This window comes from Salvelinus fontinalis, chromosome 32, assembly GCF_029448725.1.
Source record: "Salvelinus fontinalis isolate EN_2023a chromosome 32, ASM2944872v1, whole genome shotgun sequence".
Lineage (NCBI taxonomy): Eukaryota > Metazoa > Chordata > Actinopteri > Salmoniformes > Salmonidae > Salvelinus > Salvelinus fontinalis.
This window is the reverse complement of record NC_074696.1, coordinates 10201661-10217827: the sequence shown is the minus strand read 5'-3', so window position 1 is coordinate 10217827 and position 16167 is coordinate 10201661. Positions and strand designations below refer to the sequence as shown.

At 40.8% G+C, this 16167-nt stretch overlaps 2 protein-coding genes and 1 non-coding gene across 5 annotated transcripts; 2 read left to right on the top strand and 1 right to left on the bottom strand.

Annotated features, from left to right (window-relative positions):
* Positions 1 to 4032: 4032 nt before the first annotated feature.
* Positions 4033 to 4115, top strand: LOC129831488 (small nucleolar RNA Z195/SNORD33/SNORD32 family). Its single transcript, XR_008755737.1, has one exon. It is a non-coding gene; the product is annotated as a small nucleolar RNA Z195/SNORD33/SNORD32 family (small nucleolar RNA).
* A 1619-nt stretch (positions 4116 to 5734) lies between these two features.
* LOC129830702 (uncharacterized) lies at positions 5735 to 11219 on the top strand. 3 transcript variants are annotated; one of them, XM_055893323.1, is made up of 3 exons: positions 5735 to 6452; positions 6655 to 8307; positions 9267 to 11219. In XM_055893323.1, exon 2 carries the CDS (start codon positions 7348 to 7350, stop codon positions 8263 to 8265), a length of 918 nt encoding a protein of 305 aa, XP_055749298.1. In that variant the 5' UTR covers positions 5735 to 6452; positions 6655 to 7347; the 3' UTR covers positions 8266 to 8307; positions 9267 to 11219. The 3 variants fall into 3 exon arrangements, with proteins under 3 accessions (XP_055749298.1, XP_055749299.1, XP_055749297.1); XM_055893324.1 differs by having other exon boundaries at positions 5736 to 6187; positions 6655 to 8297; XM_055893322.1 differs by having other exon boundaries at positions 5736 to 6452; positions 6655 to 8297.
* A 76-nt stretch (positions 11220 to 11295) lies between these two features.
* LOC129830703 (E3 ubiquitin-protein ligase PPP1R11-like) lies at positions 11296 to 15332 on the bottom strand. The gene is made up of 3 exons (XM_055893325.1): positions 15052 to 15332; positions 14213 to 14321; positions 11296 to 14086 (listed from the first exon to the last, which is right to left on the bottom strand). The coding sequence occupies exons 1-3, from the start codon at positions 15118 to 15120 to the stop codon at positions 13920 to 13922; spliced, it is 345 nt and encodes a 114-aa protein (XP_055749300.1). The 5' UTR covers positions 15121 to 15332; the 3' UTR covers positions 11296 to 13919.
* Between the last annotated feature and the right edge of the window lie 835 nt (positions 15333 to 16167).

The window sequence follows — 16167 nt, the reverse complement described above, 5'->3', positions numbered from 1 at the left end:
TGATGTGGAGCGCCGTCCTCAAACAATCGCATGGCATGCTTTTGCTGTAATAGCTACTGTAAATCGGACAGCACAGTTAGATTAACAAGAATTTAAGCTTTCAACCGATATAAGACACTTGTATGTACCTAAATGTTTAATATCCATCATTTTTATGATTATTTATTTGAATTGCGAGACCTCCACTTTCACCGGAAGTTGTTCCACTAGCAGGACGCCTATCCCAGAGAGTTTTAAGACAATTCTTATTCACAATGACGTCCTAGGAACAGTGGGTTAACAGCCTTGTTCAGGGGCAGAACGACAGATTTATACCTTAGGAATTCGAGCTAGCAACCTTTCGGTTACTGGCCCAACACTCTAACCACTAGGCTACCTGCCGCCTCTTTCTAGAGCTACTATCTGAAGATCACTGATGACATCATGATTCCATTTTTTTTTAGTTCCCAGTTATGTATACTGTAGCTAAGAAAGTAATACTAAGTGTATGTTGTGTGGTAAGCTGTTAGTAGCCCTTGTGCCTCACCTTAATAATTTGGTCTATTTTCACCTCTTCATTTTGCCTATTCTTCTGACTTGTGCACATGTAGCCTATAACCTGTTTTTGAGAAATGTATTCATCGAATATTATAAGAGCTTTCATTGTCTGCTTATACGCCCTCTTTATTTATCCTATGGTTCTGACTTGGTGTACAGGGAGAACACTGTAAGAACGGCCCATGTTCTGAATTCTGTCGCTGTACATTTCAAAGTGCTGAACAAGTAGTTATATTGACTACGTCCGTCCTAGCTCGCTCATTCATGTCGAAATTACGGATTATCTCTTATCCGCTTGTCGTCCCCTTATGCCATAGTTTTTACATCTCAATTGTCAGTAGAAACCAACCACATTTGTTTAAGCAAGTCAGCCATATTTATAATTTTTTTTGTTTTCCGTTATTTAACTAGGCAAGTCAGTTAAGAACAAATCCTTATTTTACAATGACGGCCTACCCCGGCCAAACCCTAACCCAGACAACGCTGGGCCAATTGTAAGCTGCCCTATGGGACTCCCAATCACGGCCAGTTATGATACAGCCTGGAATCGAACCAGGGTCTGTAGTGACGCCTCTAGCACTGAAATGCAGTGCCTTAGACCGCTGGTACTGTGGTTGGGACTATATGTAGGCCCTAACCGTTTGTGGGCACCGTTTGTCACCGTTATAGTGCAATGAATGACATCGCCACTGCAATAATGTATCCACCAATCCAAAGAATAGATGGAAGCTAGTGCCGCTTTGTGGACAACGACTTCCATTGACTTCCATTGGATGCAGTCTATCACAGTGCCATCTGTTTTGTCCCCAAAGCTCCATATACTACACACCACTACCTGTACGCTCTCGTTGGATGGCCCTCGCTTCATACTCGTCGCCAAACCCACTGGCTCCAGGTCATGTACAAGTCTTTGCTAGGTAAAGCCCTGCCTTATCTCAGCTCACTGGTCACCATAGCCCACCCGTAGCACGCACCCGTAGCACGCGCTCCAGCAGGTATATATATATTGTAAGTCGCTCTGGATAAGAGCGTCTGCTAAATGACTTAAATGTAAATGTAATGTATATCTCACTGGTCACCAAAGCCAATTCTTCCTTTGGCCGCCTCTGCTTCCAGATCTCTGCTGCCAATGACTGGAACGAACTGCAAAAATCATTAAAGCTGGAGACTCTTTCCTCCCTCACTAGCTTTAAGCTCACAGATCACTGCACCTGTACATAGCTTATCTGTAAATATCCCATCTAATCTACCTCATCCCCATACTGTATTTATTTATTTATCTTGCTCCTTTGCACCCCAGTATCTCTACTTGCACATTCATCTTCTGCACATTCTACCATTCCAGTGTTTAATTGCTATATTGTAATTACTTCGCCACCATGGCCTGTTTATTGCCGTACCTCTCTTATCTTACCTCATTTGCACATACTGTATATAGATTTTTCTTCTGTATTATTGATTGCATGTTTGTTTATTCCATGTGTAATTCTGTGTTGTTATTTGTGTCGAACTGCTTTGCTTTTTCTTGGCCAGGTCGGAGTTGCAAATGAGAACTTGTTCTCAACTACCCTACCTGGTTAAATAAAAGGTGAAATAAAAATAAAAATAAAAAAAATAAAAAATTGTCATGGCGGAGAGAAGTGTATTTTGTCAGTATATCTATAAAAGTGGGCGCGCCAGAGGATGTGGTTTGTAGGCCTGTCATGGATATTTAGTGGTAAATACGCCACCTAGTGCGCATAATAAGTATTTGTCGGGGGTTTAGAAATCTCAGAAATGTTCTATATTTTCCAGTTTATCACCTTGTAAATATTTACCTGAAAACAAACGTGGAAATATAGACATTACAATATTCTATCTAAACATCATTATGGGATATGTATGAATGAAAATATAAAAACAGGCAGTATATGTGCTAGCCGTAAAACTGTAAGGACCCATCCGTATAAATAGAACGCACCCGGTTCACACGTCCTCTTTCCAGTCAAGACGCTCGAATGAGTGGTGTAGGCAAATGAGAAAAACATGAAGACACGCATTACATTTATGTCAGGAAAAATACAACCCAAATGGGTTGGCAATGCTTGTTATAGAGACGGCGAGTGTGGCTGAGATGTTGGCCAAGTCACCAGAAGTTTGCAAGGTAACTTTAACTAGGTATCTACTTTCTTTAGCTAGCATCAACACCATGTGCGCATGCACAAAGGACATGCAAAGATGACCCTAATAATGACATGTGCCTGGAGTTTGGAGTGTTTATGATGATTTACTAGACTAGAGTCTCTGATTTACAGTGATGTTTTTTCACAGTGCACTGAGACACTTCACTCAATTGTGTATCATTCACTAATGTTACCTATTGAGTTGAAAGATAATGTAACTAATGCAACATGTTTGGTTTTCTCAGGAAAGTGGACGGGCGTCTCAAGCAGTAGTCTTATCTTTTGATGGTGAGTTTGTGGCACCTGGAGTTTGACAAATAATTTAGTAATTGAAGTAAGATCCTTTTTTGTATGCGTATCAATCAAGTTTATTTTATATAGCCCTTCGTACATCAGTTAATATCTCGAAGTGCTGTACAGAAACCCAGCCTAAAACCCCAAACAGCAAGCAATGCAGGTGTAGAAGCACGGTGGCTAGGAAAAACTCCCTAGAAAGGGCAAAACCTAGAGGAACCAGGCTGAGGGGTGGCCAGTCCTCTTCTGGCTGTGCCGGGTGGCGATGTACTGTACTCTTCTGGCTGTACGGCCCGTAGAATGGGTTTTACTCGGCAATTAATGTCGAACTCTACATTATGGATCCTCTTCCTGGCGTCAAGCAAAATTACGGCAGTTATACAATTTTACAAACTTTACACTAGATTCAGATTTCACAAGTGTGGTCCCTCAGGCCACTACCACATATCTGATCCTGTTGCTTCAGTCCCCTGTTGTATTTGTTTAATTGTACTGCTTGCATCAGTTACTTGATGTGGAATAGAGCTCCTTGTAGTACTGCGCGCCTCCCCTAGTCTGTTCTGGACTTGGGGACTGAAGTGTGAATGTGCAGCACGATGTTCCAAGCTTGCCCAGCAAACATTTAGTTAACCATGTCACTTTGTCGGTACAGTACAGATGACTTCCGAGTGGCGCAGCGGTTTAAGGCACTGGGTCTGTATAATTTGGTGAATGTTCCAAAAACGTCGCAAATAACATGGGTGACAACGAACGCAACGCATACGACGTATAGTGGCAGAATAAGATACCGGGTAGGTAGTGGGCAATTCTGTTACGTTTTTCACTCGCCACGTTTATTCCCAGAAATGTCTGTCCTATTAAGAATAAACTACGTGGTGAGTTGATACCTATTCGGCAGCCAGTTAGCTAGGTGAATTGCAAATGCTACTTCTTTATGCGTTTTTTGGAACGTAACACGAATTTTACCCACCCCTGCATCTCAGTCCTAGAGGAATCACTAAACCGTAGCTTAATGTATTTATCCAAGTACATATTTTTGCTTGTCAGTGATGTTTACCACAGTAATGTATTTGAGTTTAACGACCATGAGAATACTTTACATGCACTACCATCTGAGACATGAAAGCAACCTTGTTGAATCAATTGGACCTCAGGTTGTAGCAAAAAGCTTAAGTCTTGCTGTGTTACTTCCCCAGGTTCTCCTGCTGGTTGACATGGGCCATTGAATTTGTCTACTTGCTTTCATTGTGGCAAGGTGAGTTGTGAAGTCACTTATTTTGATCCATTAGTACCATCTAATGACTGACCATTATCCAGTCCAAGGATTTCACTTCACTTGACATGTGTACTTACACCATGATGTTGACCTAGCTATGTTAATATAGAACTTGCTACAGCTGTCGGTGATGCTGCTTAACATACATTGTTTGAGTAACTACTATGATAACTCACATTACCATCTGAGACAGTGGATATTATAGTGGTCCTGTGTACTTGTCCACGTTTCAATGTGTAATCATGATTTCTCTGCAGTCAGGCCACCAGGTGGTTGAGGGTGTCAACATCTTTGGAAACAAATGTAAGTAATTGACACTTTGTATTTTGTGACATTCACATTTGTGTGTTAATTGTGTTATGGGATAATGCCTGTAGCGTCTATGATGATTGCGATTTCGGTTCCTGAATTAAACTGATGCTTTCTCGCAGCGCACTGAGACACAAATATCAAGTGAAGTATTCTTGAATCTGTCATAATGACAACATTCACTACATGATCACTTGCACTGATAAGAGGGTATTGGTTGGTTTCCCAGTCACTTGTTTTGCAAGTTGTGACCCTTTATTGTTTCAACTGAGTAGCTGATAAATCCGATTTAATTAATGTTTTCATATGTACTTTGTAATGGAATGAGTAATTGCTGCTTTTTCATTTCTTGATGTTTAGTGTTGCTGCTTTGCCCTTCCCAGACTGCGGACGCCAGGATTACTTGTATACGTTGACAGGTCAGTACAGAAGGTGGTTGTTTCCTTGCTTTGTCTTTGAATATACTAGTTGATGGTCTCTGATTACCATTAAGCTCTTTAAATGCACTGACACTGCAACTTGTAAGTTTCTAATCATGCAATGTGGTTGTAACTGATATTTTTGTCTTTTTAGGACTTGGTGGATCTCGAAATAGATGGGCGACTCAAGAGCTTCAGTTGTGACATGAAATGCTTAGCGTAAGCATTAAGTTGATTGGATGACTTTGCTGTATGACAATTTATCTTGGCTTTGATTCCCCGAAACTGGCAAGATGACAACCAAGGAATTTCATTGGCGTTGTGTCCTTTGACACCCTCCTACCAAAGGGGAACACTATGACAACTGCTGATGTAGAGAAGATATATAATTGAAAGTCATTTGCCACTTATCATGCAATTTTGTGTTTTCAGCATTTGAATAAAAAATGGAATGGTCATCCTTGTACTGTTTGACTAGGGGGGGTTGGGCTTAAATTGTTGAGTGATATCAAACACTACCCCATAGCTCTTAAGGTTGCCCCTGTAAGAGGTTACTAGCCAACACGCAAGTATTCAATGTAACGTTTCACATGAATAGTACATGCATTCTACAGTCGTTTATAATTTAGTCAACAAGTTTGCTGGTTTATCAATCTTACCAGCAGTAGGACTAAGCCAGTACAAATAACATTCAACGGCCATGTCATCCACTGGGGTGTACGCAGAACTGGCGCATAACCGGATGTTAATGTGAAGCCTCCGGTTAGCGTTTCCACTCACCACCAAATTTGGTGATGGAAGCCCAGCGCTACTTTTCTCATCGATGACACATTTGCTCTTCGTACAGGTTTTTATCCCGAAACTAGAATCTAACTGGACTGGGATTTGTAGACCGTACCTTTTGCCAAAGTTTCAAAAAATCAATTGCTTTCAGAAGGCGTGCGTGGCCTTAGTTATTGCGCGCAAACACATGAATTAGGCGTTCCTAAACGGTAATATGCAAATAAATGCTAGAACGCACCAATAGGATCTCACTAGCTTGTGCTTGACTGCCTGCTATGGTTAATTTCCCCCCAATGGAAAGACTGACCATAGCTTATCTAGGGTTAGTTATATAATCTTTGGTACAGAACTCGTTCCCCTCCTGGTTTCACTCGGCTCGGAAGTTTGCCAGCTATTTCCGGTTCCAGGTGCGTTCTATTGTATGCTAACTAGTTAGCAGCTTCAATTACTGCAGATAATCGGCGAGTTTCGCAGTTTTCGGAATAAACGTCTAGCTGATATCGTATGGACGTCATTGTAAAAGATGCCAGTCGATTCAGTGGATGCATCCACGACGTTTAGAGAACAGTTCAGTACGTTTGGCACTCAAATGAACATACTTTGCCAATAAGTTGTTAGCTAGCTACGTGGACGTTGTCGGATGTTGATTAGCTAACTGTCATAGGGGACAAGGTGAGTTTTGCTTTAGCGAGTGACAACTAACTTAATTTAACAAGACTACCGTTAGATATAGATAGCTAGATAACTTTTTTGCTGGGAATTGTATTGTAAGATTATCTAGCTCTTAGCTGGCTAATGTTAACAAAAATAGTAACTAGTAAGTTGGTTAGCTATGTTGTAACATTGAGTTGACTCCTATTTTAATCCCCCCCAGATCAAGAAGTGGAAGAGACTCGTTTGATTTGAAGATATAAGGATATTTCCTGTAGGCTGAAGAACTCAAGAGAAACACATTGTCAGAGATTTAAGATTGGCTTGCTACATTCCTCCACTAAACAAGAACGTCTTTACCCTGTAAAGTTAGTTTGACATGTTCTTCAGAAAGTACCTGAAAATATTGTGGCCACGTATATTTATGTACAGACTAAGATAACCAGTTTTACGTCTACAGTGTAAAGATTAGGGATTCAATTTTAAGCAATTTGATTTACTCCAAAAGTTGGTATGGTGGTTTGGTATGGTTTGTTTGTATGGCACCCACTGTTATAAGAGCAAAATTGGCTAAAGCAAGGTGAAGGTCTTTTTGAGGAAGACATGTAGCTAGTACCTCACATAGGAATTTTCCCTTGGGCGTTGGTGTTGCGCTGTGTAGGGACCGTATTGTTGGTTTCGATATAATATTGAACACACCTACAGGTCTTTCATGTCCTGAGGTGCACACCCTCTTATTGTTGTTTATATCTACTGGCAAGGAGAGAGTTAATTTGACTCATTCAGCTAATGTACTATACTCTAACAAAATCTTCGAGCAGATAGAAATAATATACAGTTTAACCCGTTAGTACATTCTTCATAAGTCCTTTAGTCTAAAATCCAGACAGAATTAAGGGCACTAAACTAAGTTGACATGGCAGCTGTAGTAGGAAGAGTCTGGGGGTGGGTGCGTCCAGCTGTCTCTTACCGGCCCTGGGGCAGCAAAGTAGCACCTGACAAAACCATGAAAGACGAGGGGCAGACAAGAGGCAACTGGGGCTTGGGAGGGTTAACAACATGGTTTTGGCGAACCGGACGGAAAAGGCAAGCGAGTGACCAAACAACATTGATTGACGAGTACTGGGAAGCAAGTGAGGAGAAAATCCAGTCCCTGGAAATTGAAGATCTGGGTGAGGGCAAGCAGATGTCTGAGGGGAAAGCAGAACATGGTGGCTCCAAATGGTGGAATAAGGTTCTGCTGTCCTCCGACTTCCTCTGGCCAAGAGCAGCTGAACCTGGTGGGCTCAAGCAGAGGAAATGTATCGGTGGAGGATGGGACTCTGACAACGATGGGGAGTATTCTGACTATGGAACCCCTCCTCCTTCTCCCACACCTAGCTCCTCATCAGCCTTCCGGTTCTTTGCACGTGCCTGGAATGGGGAGATAGTTCCGGAACACTATGAGATCTGCTTCAACCTCCTTCGCCACCTGTTTGACCTGCTCGTGGTGGGCTTCCTGTGGACTGTGTCCCCCCCTACCAAGTTGGTCCTGGAGGTTCTAGGGGTCCAAGGAGGACTGAAGTTGTGGCTCCATGGAATGGCAATGTTTTTTGTCTCCACTGTTGGAATGGCAGGACTGCTCTGGTTGGTCCAGGAGTATCTTCCACATTTTGCTCTGGTGTACGGCATCGTGCAAGCACTAGTCATCTCTGTCAGTGTCCGGCAGTGTGTGATCTTAGGAGAGGGGGATGAGGTGGAGGAAGAGAAAGGGGAAAAGGAGGTGGAAGATGAGAAGGAGGAGGAAGTGGGAGACGATGGGGAAGTTACAGAGATGTACCTGACTACAGAATAATACATCAAAGGAAAGATGATCCCTGAAAGAAAGTATGTTTTGGTAAATTCTTTCAGTCTCTTCTCTTTCTCTCTGTTTGATTTTCTGTTTTTTCAAACTGTACTACAGCCTTGGGATGTAAACTGTGAGTTTTCAAGTTAACGAAATGCAAAAAAATAACAAATATTGTGCTTTTAGTGTAAACTCAAACTATGGAGACTATTCTTGTCTAGTTTGGCAATCTTAGCACCTTCTACAATTTTTTTTTGTTTGTTTGTTTTTTTGGGTCATTTAGCAGACAGTCTTATCCAGAGCAATTAGGGTTATTTGCCTTGCTCAAGGGCACATATCACCTAGTCTGCTCGAGGATTCGAACCAGCGACCTTTCAGTTACTGGTCCAAAGCTTTTAACCGCTAGGTTGCAGCCCGCCACAAGCTCCTCTGCTTTGAGCTATTTTAATCTACAGCCCGCCACAAACTGCTTTGCTTTGAGCTATTTTAATCTTGCAACCAGAGAAAAGGAACTGTGACATTCTCCAAGTTGTGTGAAACCAGCTTGAACTAATGATATATCTATGGCTTTGGGGAAAGACATGTCATTACAGTTTACATAGAGAGCAGTTGTGTATGAAGAAAGGATGGGATTTTATTTGCCTGAAGGGGGGCTGCTATAATAGCCACAAACAGCAGCCCCACGGGAATAAAGTGAGGGTTTTGTCCATGTAATAGGGTCTTATTCATAAGTGCACGTTTGCTACGGAAAATTACAAAAAGCGTTTATTTTTGGGCAAGGTCAGGTTGTCCCTGCCTCTTTCAGTACATTTTCTTCCATTTTCTGCCTAGTGAATACAACCCAGACTTTTAGAGCTGACAGTTTTTTAATTGTTTTCATCTCCTGTTTTTCTCTTGCTGTTATCATCCTAATGACCTTCCCATATGATTTTGTTATGGTTAGCTTGAGGCTATTTTAAACCATCTGAACCACTAACTGTTTACTGATCAGTAGCTTTTTTCCCCCACAGGAAATCCTTTGACATGGAGGAAAGTTGGAGGGAAGAGGGATGTTTGTGGGGGGGGGGGGGGTTGTTTCGAGACCCTGCCGTGGAGGGACTGAGAAGTTACGTTTCGACAGCCTATCAATGCAAAGACAGTCCCGTGAAGAGAGCTGAGCCCAGCTGACACTGTGCGATGAGGAGAGGGAGAGGCTGAAGGACTTTAAGCTACATTTCACCTCACTACTGTGATATTCATTGGAGCTGAGGCAAAGCACATCCACTACAATCTTGGTCAAATAGGCCCAGTGATAACACTGTTGTCATCTCTCAGTTCTATTCTTCTGCCTTTTCGTATGAGTTTCCCTCCCCCTAAAGTACTTTTCTTTGATACTCAAATTCATACAATTATGTTTTATTAGACATGGCAAGAGGGATTCTTTTGTTTTGTTCAGATTAACTTTTGAATATCTACTCGACAGATACCAGCACCTTTTTTTCATAGTTTTCTTTCCAAGCTTGATGTTTGTTTTTTGGATGTAAGGTTTATTAGCCTTTTCTGTTTATTTCCTGTGCCATAATACTGCATGTGTAGGTAGTTTAACTTTACAAGTATGCATTAGTATATTATCCCTGTCTTTCTCCATGATAATCATATTGTTAATAGTACACTACAAATTGAACACATTTATATAGTTATCTGTCTTATCACACATATGGTTCCTGATTTGAAAGGTAACTTACAGACCAGAAACATTCAATGGTAACCCTTTTTTGAAAGAAAATGTGTTTATATGAAACTTGGTTGTGCAGTTATCCAGTAGCAAGTTTTGCACAATCTCATAGAAACCAACAGTGAAGCTCAGGAACACTAAATTCTACCTGCAAGGTTTTCTTCTTCCTCAGCATGAGCCACAATCTACAGTATGCATGCGGAAGAGGGTTTTTACCCACAGTGCCCCTGTAATCATGAAAGCTTTGAAGAAGGTTCTAGTTTCTACAATGGCCTTTTTCAAATAGCTTTTGTATCGTAGCAAAACAGATAGAGCTATCAAAACTTCACAGTGATGCAGAACATTATACAATACTCTCATTGTGTACTGATAATGAGACCTTTAAACAGTGATACCATATCTGTAATTCCTCTCTGCCTTTTATCGCTTGTGTGTTTTTGTTCCATTTTGACTTGTTACTCCATGTGTTGATTATAAAGAAAGATGTTGTTTTGTAACGAGAATGTGCAATGTCCCAGACAAGTGCTGGATCACTGTCAAAATGACTCGAGAATCTGATTCTCAAAAATAATAAGGTAGCAAAACAATCACATGAAAATCCACCATGGCCAGTAGCCAAACATTGATCAGTGTTGCAGATAAAAAATGCCATGAAAAGAGTGACAAATCTCATATGGTGTGTTTATCCTAGAAGGCACCCTATTTCCTATATAGCCCTATGGGCCCTGGTCAAAAGTAGTGCACTATGTAGGGAATAGGGAGCCATTTGGGATACAGACAAGGCCATGTGTCAGGTATTGGGAACTCTCCGTCAATAGGATTCATACTTTTGGCAGCAGTACAAAGAGAGACCAGAATAACCTCACTGATGCCATCAGAGCAGGTCCCTGGATGTGACCTGGTCATTTGACTTGACATTTCTACTAGTCTCCATGGCCACAAACCACTAATTCAGTATCCCTCTGTGTTGACCTACAGTGAGATGAGGTAACTACGGTACAGTCCTGGAAACCTGAACGGCCTTGTAGGTGGGGTTGATGGGAGATCCAGGGGTTTATTCATTAGTGCACACCGTAGAAAAGCATTGTGCAACGGAAATTAGTTCTGGTAGTCTCCCCCTTTTGGCCTGTTTGCTTACGTCTGGTTCCTAGTGAATACACCCCTGGCCTGAACTATCTCAGTGTGTAGGAGAGATTGTTGGGAGATGGAGGTCCAGAACTAATATAATAAACCAATATTTTAATTTCCATGCAGCCTTGAAGAATCTTTCTTTGTGCTATGACATATACATACATCTCAAGTTCAACTCATGTAACACACTTGGACAAAGTGATTTAATCTTTTATTCACATTAAATCTGATCTCATATGATGTATTTTATGTACAGAAAGGTGCTTTACCAGTACAGGAACATTGTATGTGTGTATCCGTAATAGAAAATGGTGACGTATGGTGAAACTGGATGTAGTCCATTATACATAGTGTATGTTGTCACAGATCAAGTACAGTTTAAGTAGCATAATGGTGTTTGAAACCATAGAGGATGAAGCCCTAGACACTGGCCTTTTCTCAATTGCATACTCCTTCACGCCCTCTCTCCTTCTCAAAATCCATTGGATGAGAAAGCCAGAGGTCCCGCCCCTTCTAACCGTCTCCTCCAATTGGGTTTTGAGAAGGAGACGAGGAGAATACAATTGGGAAATGGCCAGTGACATTTGGTCAGTTGAGACACTCGTGAACACAGCCTGGGCCAGTAATTCATCATGCACCTTCTCCCTATCCCTTCAGAAACTCTCTTTCTCCCATGTCTTCAGTTCAACTGCATGATCTGTACTGCGTTATACTACATTTTGTCCTACTTTATGTTCAGTGTAGTACGGAAAGTACACAGCAGCACTAAATAAATGGCATATATCTCCTCTCATTGAAACAAAAATGATCTTCTATGCCGATCACAGCAGATCACAGTGCAATAAGTATGATGCAAATATAAGACTGATTTAAAATGACAATTTTTTCCCCCTTCGTAACCAACCAGCATGTAGCTGAAGTTACTGCCAATGTTGCCCTGGTGCATTCATTCTCAGAGGGGATAATGAATTAAAGGATATACAGTGAACTACAACAGTATTGGGACAGTGACACAACTGTTGTTTTGGCTCTGTACTCCAGCACTTGGGATGTAAAATGATGCATAGACTATGAGGTTAAAGTGCAGACTGTCAGCTTTAATTTGAGGGTTACAGACGCACAAATGTCATAACCCCAAGACATGCTAACCACTCACTATTACAATAACAGGGGAGGTTAGCATTTTATATCATAACCCCAGGACATGCTAACCTCTCACTATTACAATAACAGAGGAGGTTAGCATTTTATATCATAACGGGGGATATAACTTTCTCACGTATTATTATTCACGATTCATCCAGGATTATCCATAATTATGGTAGCATCCACATTAATGTAGAAGTGTTCAGAAACATATATTATTTGACTCCAAAATGACAATACCATTATTTACCATTCATTTCTATTGGGCACAAAATAATCTGAAACAACCAAACAGCATATGAATCCACCAAATTTGTAGTCACAAGCTTGATGTAGTCATTGCGTGCTATGAATATGGGACCAAATACTTAACTTTGTACTACTTTAATACACTTAAGTGAATCCCAATACGGTTGGTCCCCTAAAATGGCAGGACTATGTACAAAAAGTTTTGTAATTTCTAAACAGAAAACACTTTCTAATTAAAGCCGGAAGTCCGCACTTTCAACTCATAGTCATTGTGTCATTTCAAATTCTAGAGTGCTGGAGTAGAGCCAAAACAACAAAAATGTGTCACTGTCCCAATACTTTTGTAGCTCGGTGTATATAATTTGTTGCATATGCATGGTTTTTAAGTTTTGTCTAATTATTGGTATGTTGACATTCTCTCACCTCAACCTCATCAATACAAAAGGACATATCTTTACAACATCTCAGAATTGAAGGCAATCTGCCAACAATTCTATTCTTATTTGAAGTGCTGAGACTAATGTACTCAACACTTGAGGGTTGTAAAGGGCAGGGAGAGGATCGTTCATCAACACATTTTCACTGCACTCCTCAACTAAAAGGTAATGTCAGCAATGTTACATGAAAATAAGAAAAAAACAAGACTAGCTTTTCCTTAAAACAGTGTCCTAAATACTCCCCTAAACTTCTTTAATGTTACCGATAGACTACTGTTTGTCTGTACAACATTGTGTTCATAAAATAAGACTGTTTGCTGTTTAAGTATTCATGGAGTACTCATTACTTTGAAGTAGAGATAAAAGAGGTTACGACCCAAATGGCAGCCTCTTCCCTTTGAAGTGCAATACTTTCGACCAGGGCCCTATATAGGGAAAAGGGCAGGGCTCTCCCACCCTGTTCCTGGAGAGCTACCCTCCTGTAGGTTCACTCCAACCCCAGTTGTAACTAACCTGATTCAGCTTATCACCCAGCTACAAAACCTACAGGATGGTAGCTCCCCAGGAACAGGGTTGGAGAGCCCCGGATAGGCTGTTGTTTGGAAGTCGCTCCCTAGTAGTAGTCTGGGTACCAGACTATTTCAGCTCTTTACTAAGTTACATCATCATCTTTCCAAATCCTTGTTTAAGAAGCAGGAACAGACTGTCTGGCACACAGGCTAAGATACTGCAACATAAGTAAAATCAAGTATTTAGACAAATAAGGAAAAGTACTCTTTATAAAAAGAAAAATGATTGTAATATATACAATGAACTCTCAACAGCACCCCGTTTTCTTATCAAACAGGTTGTGTATAGGTTGTCTTCTTTCCTTTGTTCTCTCTCTCTTCTAATCTTTATCTATCATTTTTCCTCCCAGTACTGCAGTGACTGAACTAAATGAGACTGTGTGTAGCAGTATGTGTCATAACCCCCAGTCTCCACTCTTAATGGGCATGTGATCCTCCACAGTTCCCCCCACCCCCTCCACTGTGTCCATGCCTGTCTTTCCCATGTCCTAGAATGCAGTGTGCACTTCCACAGCCTTCGTCATCTCCCTCGCTTTCAGAGGAGGACTCTCCGAACTGTTTGGGTTTCTCGTAGACACAGCAACCTGTGAAGGTGTCAAATACTCAGTCATCAATAATACCTACAATTGCATGCATATATTTTAGAGCGAGAGATAGAGAAGTGCATCTAAACAGCTAGAAACAGAGGGAGGTGTGAAATAAATACTCACACTTGGAGGACCTCCTTCCCATATGCTCGTTGTCCACTGTGTCGCTGGACCACTCCACCTTCTTGTCAGTCTTTCTCTTCCTCAGCTTGATGGTCAGGCTACGTCCCTCCTGAGAGACACAAACAGGAGACCGTTTAAGCTTCACCTTTATACAGGCATACAGTGTTTCTCTTGTCAACAAGGTCATGTAGCCAGTCAACATCACATTTGCTAGTTAGTTGATGGGCTGGTACAACTGGCAATGTGCTACACTTCACAGCTAGGATCAAATAATTTCACCACTATGAGCTAGTTAGTAAGGGGCAATTTCATGGTAACGGAATTACGCCAAGACTCAGATTTTTTAATTTCAAAGTTGAACAAATAATAGACTTCTATGCGCAATTACTATTTTGAAAAATTTTCACAGAAACTTTTACCAAAACATTCACAGGAAGAACTGTGCAGATACAAAGTTGGACAGCATAATAAAAACCGAGCGAAGATTTGAACGTCTTTCTGTTAGTTATTAAACTTTGCATTTGCACAGTTTTTCCAGTAAATGTTTTATTTATTTACTGTGTAAATGGTTCAAAGTAGTCCTTGTGCATAAAGTTGTATGGCTTGTTATACTTTGAAATCAATTACTTTTGTTTGGCATACGTTTTAAAGTGAAAAATCTGTGACTCTGCATAAATGTCGCGTTACCATGGAATTGCTGGCTTTAGCTAATAATTGATGACTTTAGTTATTGTAACTAGGTAGCTAGCTAGTTTGATCCAATCTACTGCGGCCTCTGTATGCATATTGGACTCGATTCCAAACAGTCTATTCGTTATGTTCCTGTATCTACTACTTACCTGCTGGGGCGTTTCTACTTGAATGGTCTCCGTTATGGTCTCGTTAGAAGTACCTGGCGCCTCCGCCATCCTGATGATGTTAGTTTGGCGGTATTGAGGTCGCGCCAGCCGTCAACAAACGTTGTTTTAGGAACAACAACCACCCTGTTTTTGCAACACTTAACAGACTCGTTGTCGTTGGATGTTCGGCAAGAAGCTGTATCAGAGTTTCAAAAAAAAATGATTGGCTATATGGAGGAAGTAATTCCTAGACGGACCACTTCCGGTAGCTCCGTACGCAAACGTGTTCGCCGGAAACATCGATTGTTGTATGGTTGCTGTAGCTAGCTAGTTAAATGACACGAACATAATTATCAGAAAAAACTCTGTTTAAAAACAGTTTATTTTTAATCTCTTATTAATCCAAATGTATTTACAAAGCAAACAAATATGAACTGAAGATAATTATAATATACAAAAAAATGTGCACTTCGGCACTTTGATCCCATGTCTATGAATATTTTTTTTATTAAACTTCCTTCATTTTGTTAACAAGTAGGTATGTGTGTGGCAACATCCAAACTTTTTTCCAACAGATATTATCAATAAATCCGGTCCAATAAGGCATGACATAAGGTATAGATACAACATCCTGCTGAAACAAGGTTCGTATCGCTCTGTTGTTGAATGGACCAAAAGAGGAACAAATCTTTCCTACTGATGAGTCAACAGGGTTAATGGGAGGTAGGCTCTGAGGGTTAGGTCTTGACACGTTCCCGAATAATAAAGCAACACCTGAGAGAATGGCATCTAAAATAATTGCAAAATCTTTAGATGTTACGGGGAACTTGTAAAGTGATAATAATTCCTTATAACTAAGTAAAAGACCCTCTGAATTTACCAGTTGGCTCACCAGTCGGATATTATTTCGGAACAAATATTCTAAAAATAAAGAAGTATTTTTATACAATATGTCCCAATTATTCCATATATAATATCTGTGTGGAGAAAAATTATGCTTATAAATTAAGGACCATGACAAGAAAACCTGCCGATGAAAAGCAGAAAGTTTCACTGGAACTTTGTCAACCTGGCCTTGGTTTCTCAAATGATTGTCTCGCCTGGTTCACCAACGAC

What these genes read in the sequence shown, in the direction of transcription:
- LOC129830702 (XM_055893323.1), top strand. Translation starts at nt 7,348, where the DNA reads ATGGCAGCTGTAGTAGGAAGAGTCTGGGGGTGGGTGCGTCCAGCTGTC.
- LOC129830703 (XM_055893325.1), bottom strand. Translation starts at nt 15,120, where the DNA reads ATGGCGGAGGCGCCAGGTACTTCTAACGAGACCATAACGGAGACCATT. An exon ending in AAGTAGAAACGCCCCAGCAG is followed by an intron (nt 14,322 to 15,051) that starts GTAAGTAGTAGA and finishes TGTGTCTCTCAG; the next exon opens with GAGGGACGTAGCCTGACCAT. An exon ending in GGGAAGGAGGTCCTCCAAGT is followed by an intron (nt 14,087 to 14,212) that starts GTGAGTATTTAT and finishes ACACCTTCACAG; the next exon opens with GTTGCTGTGTCTACGAGAAA.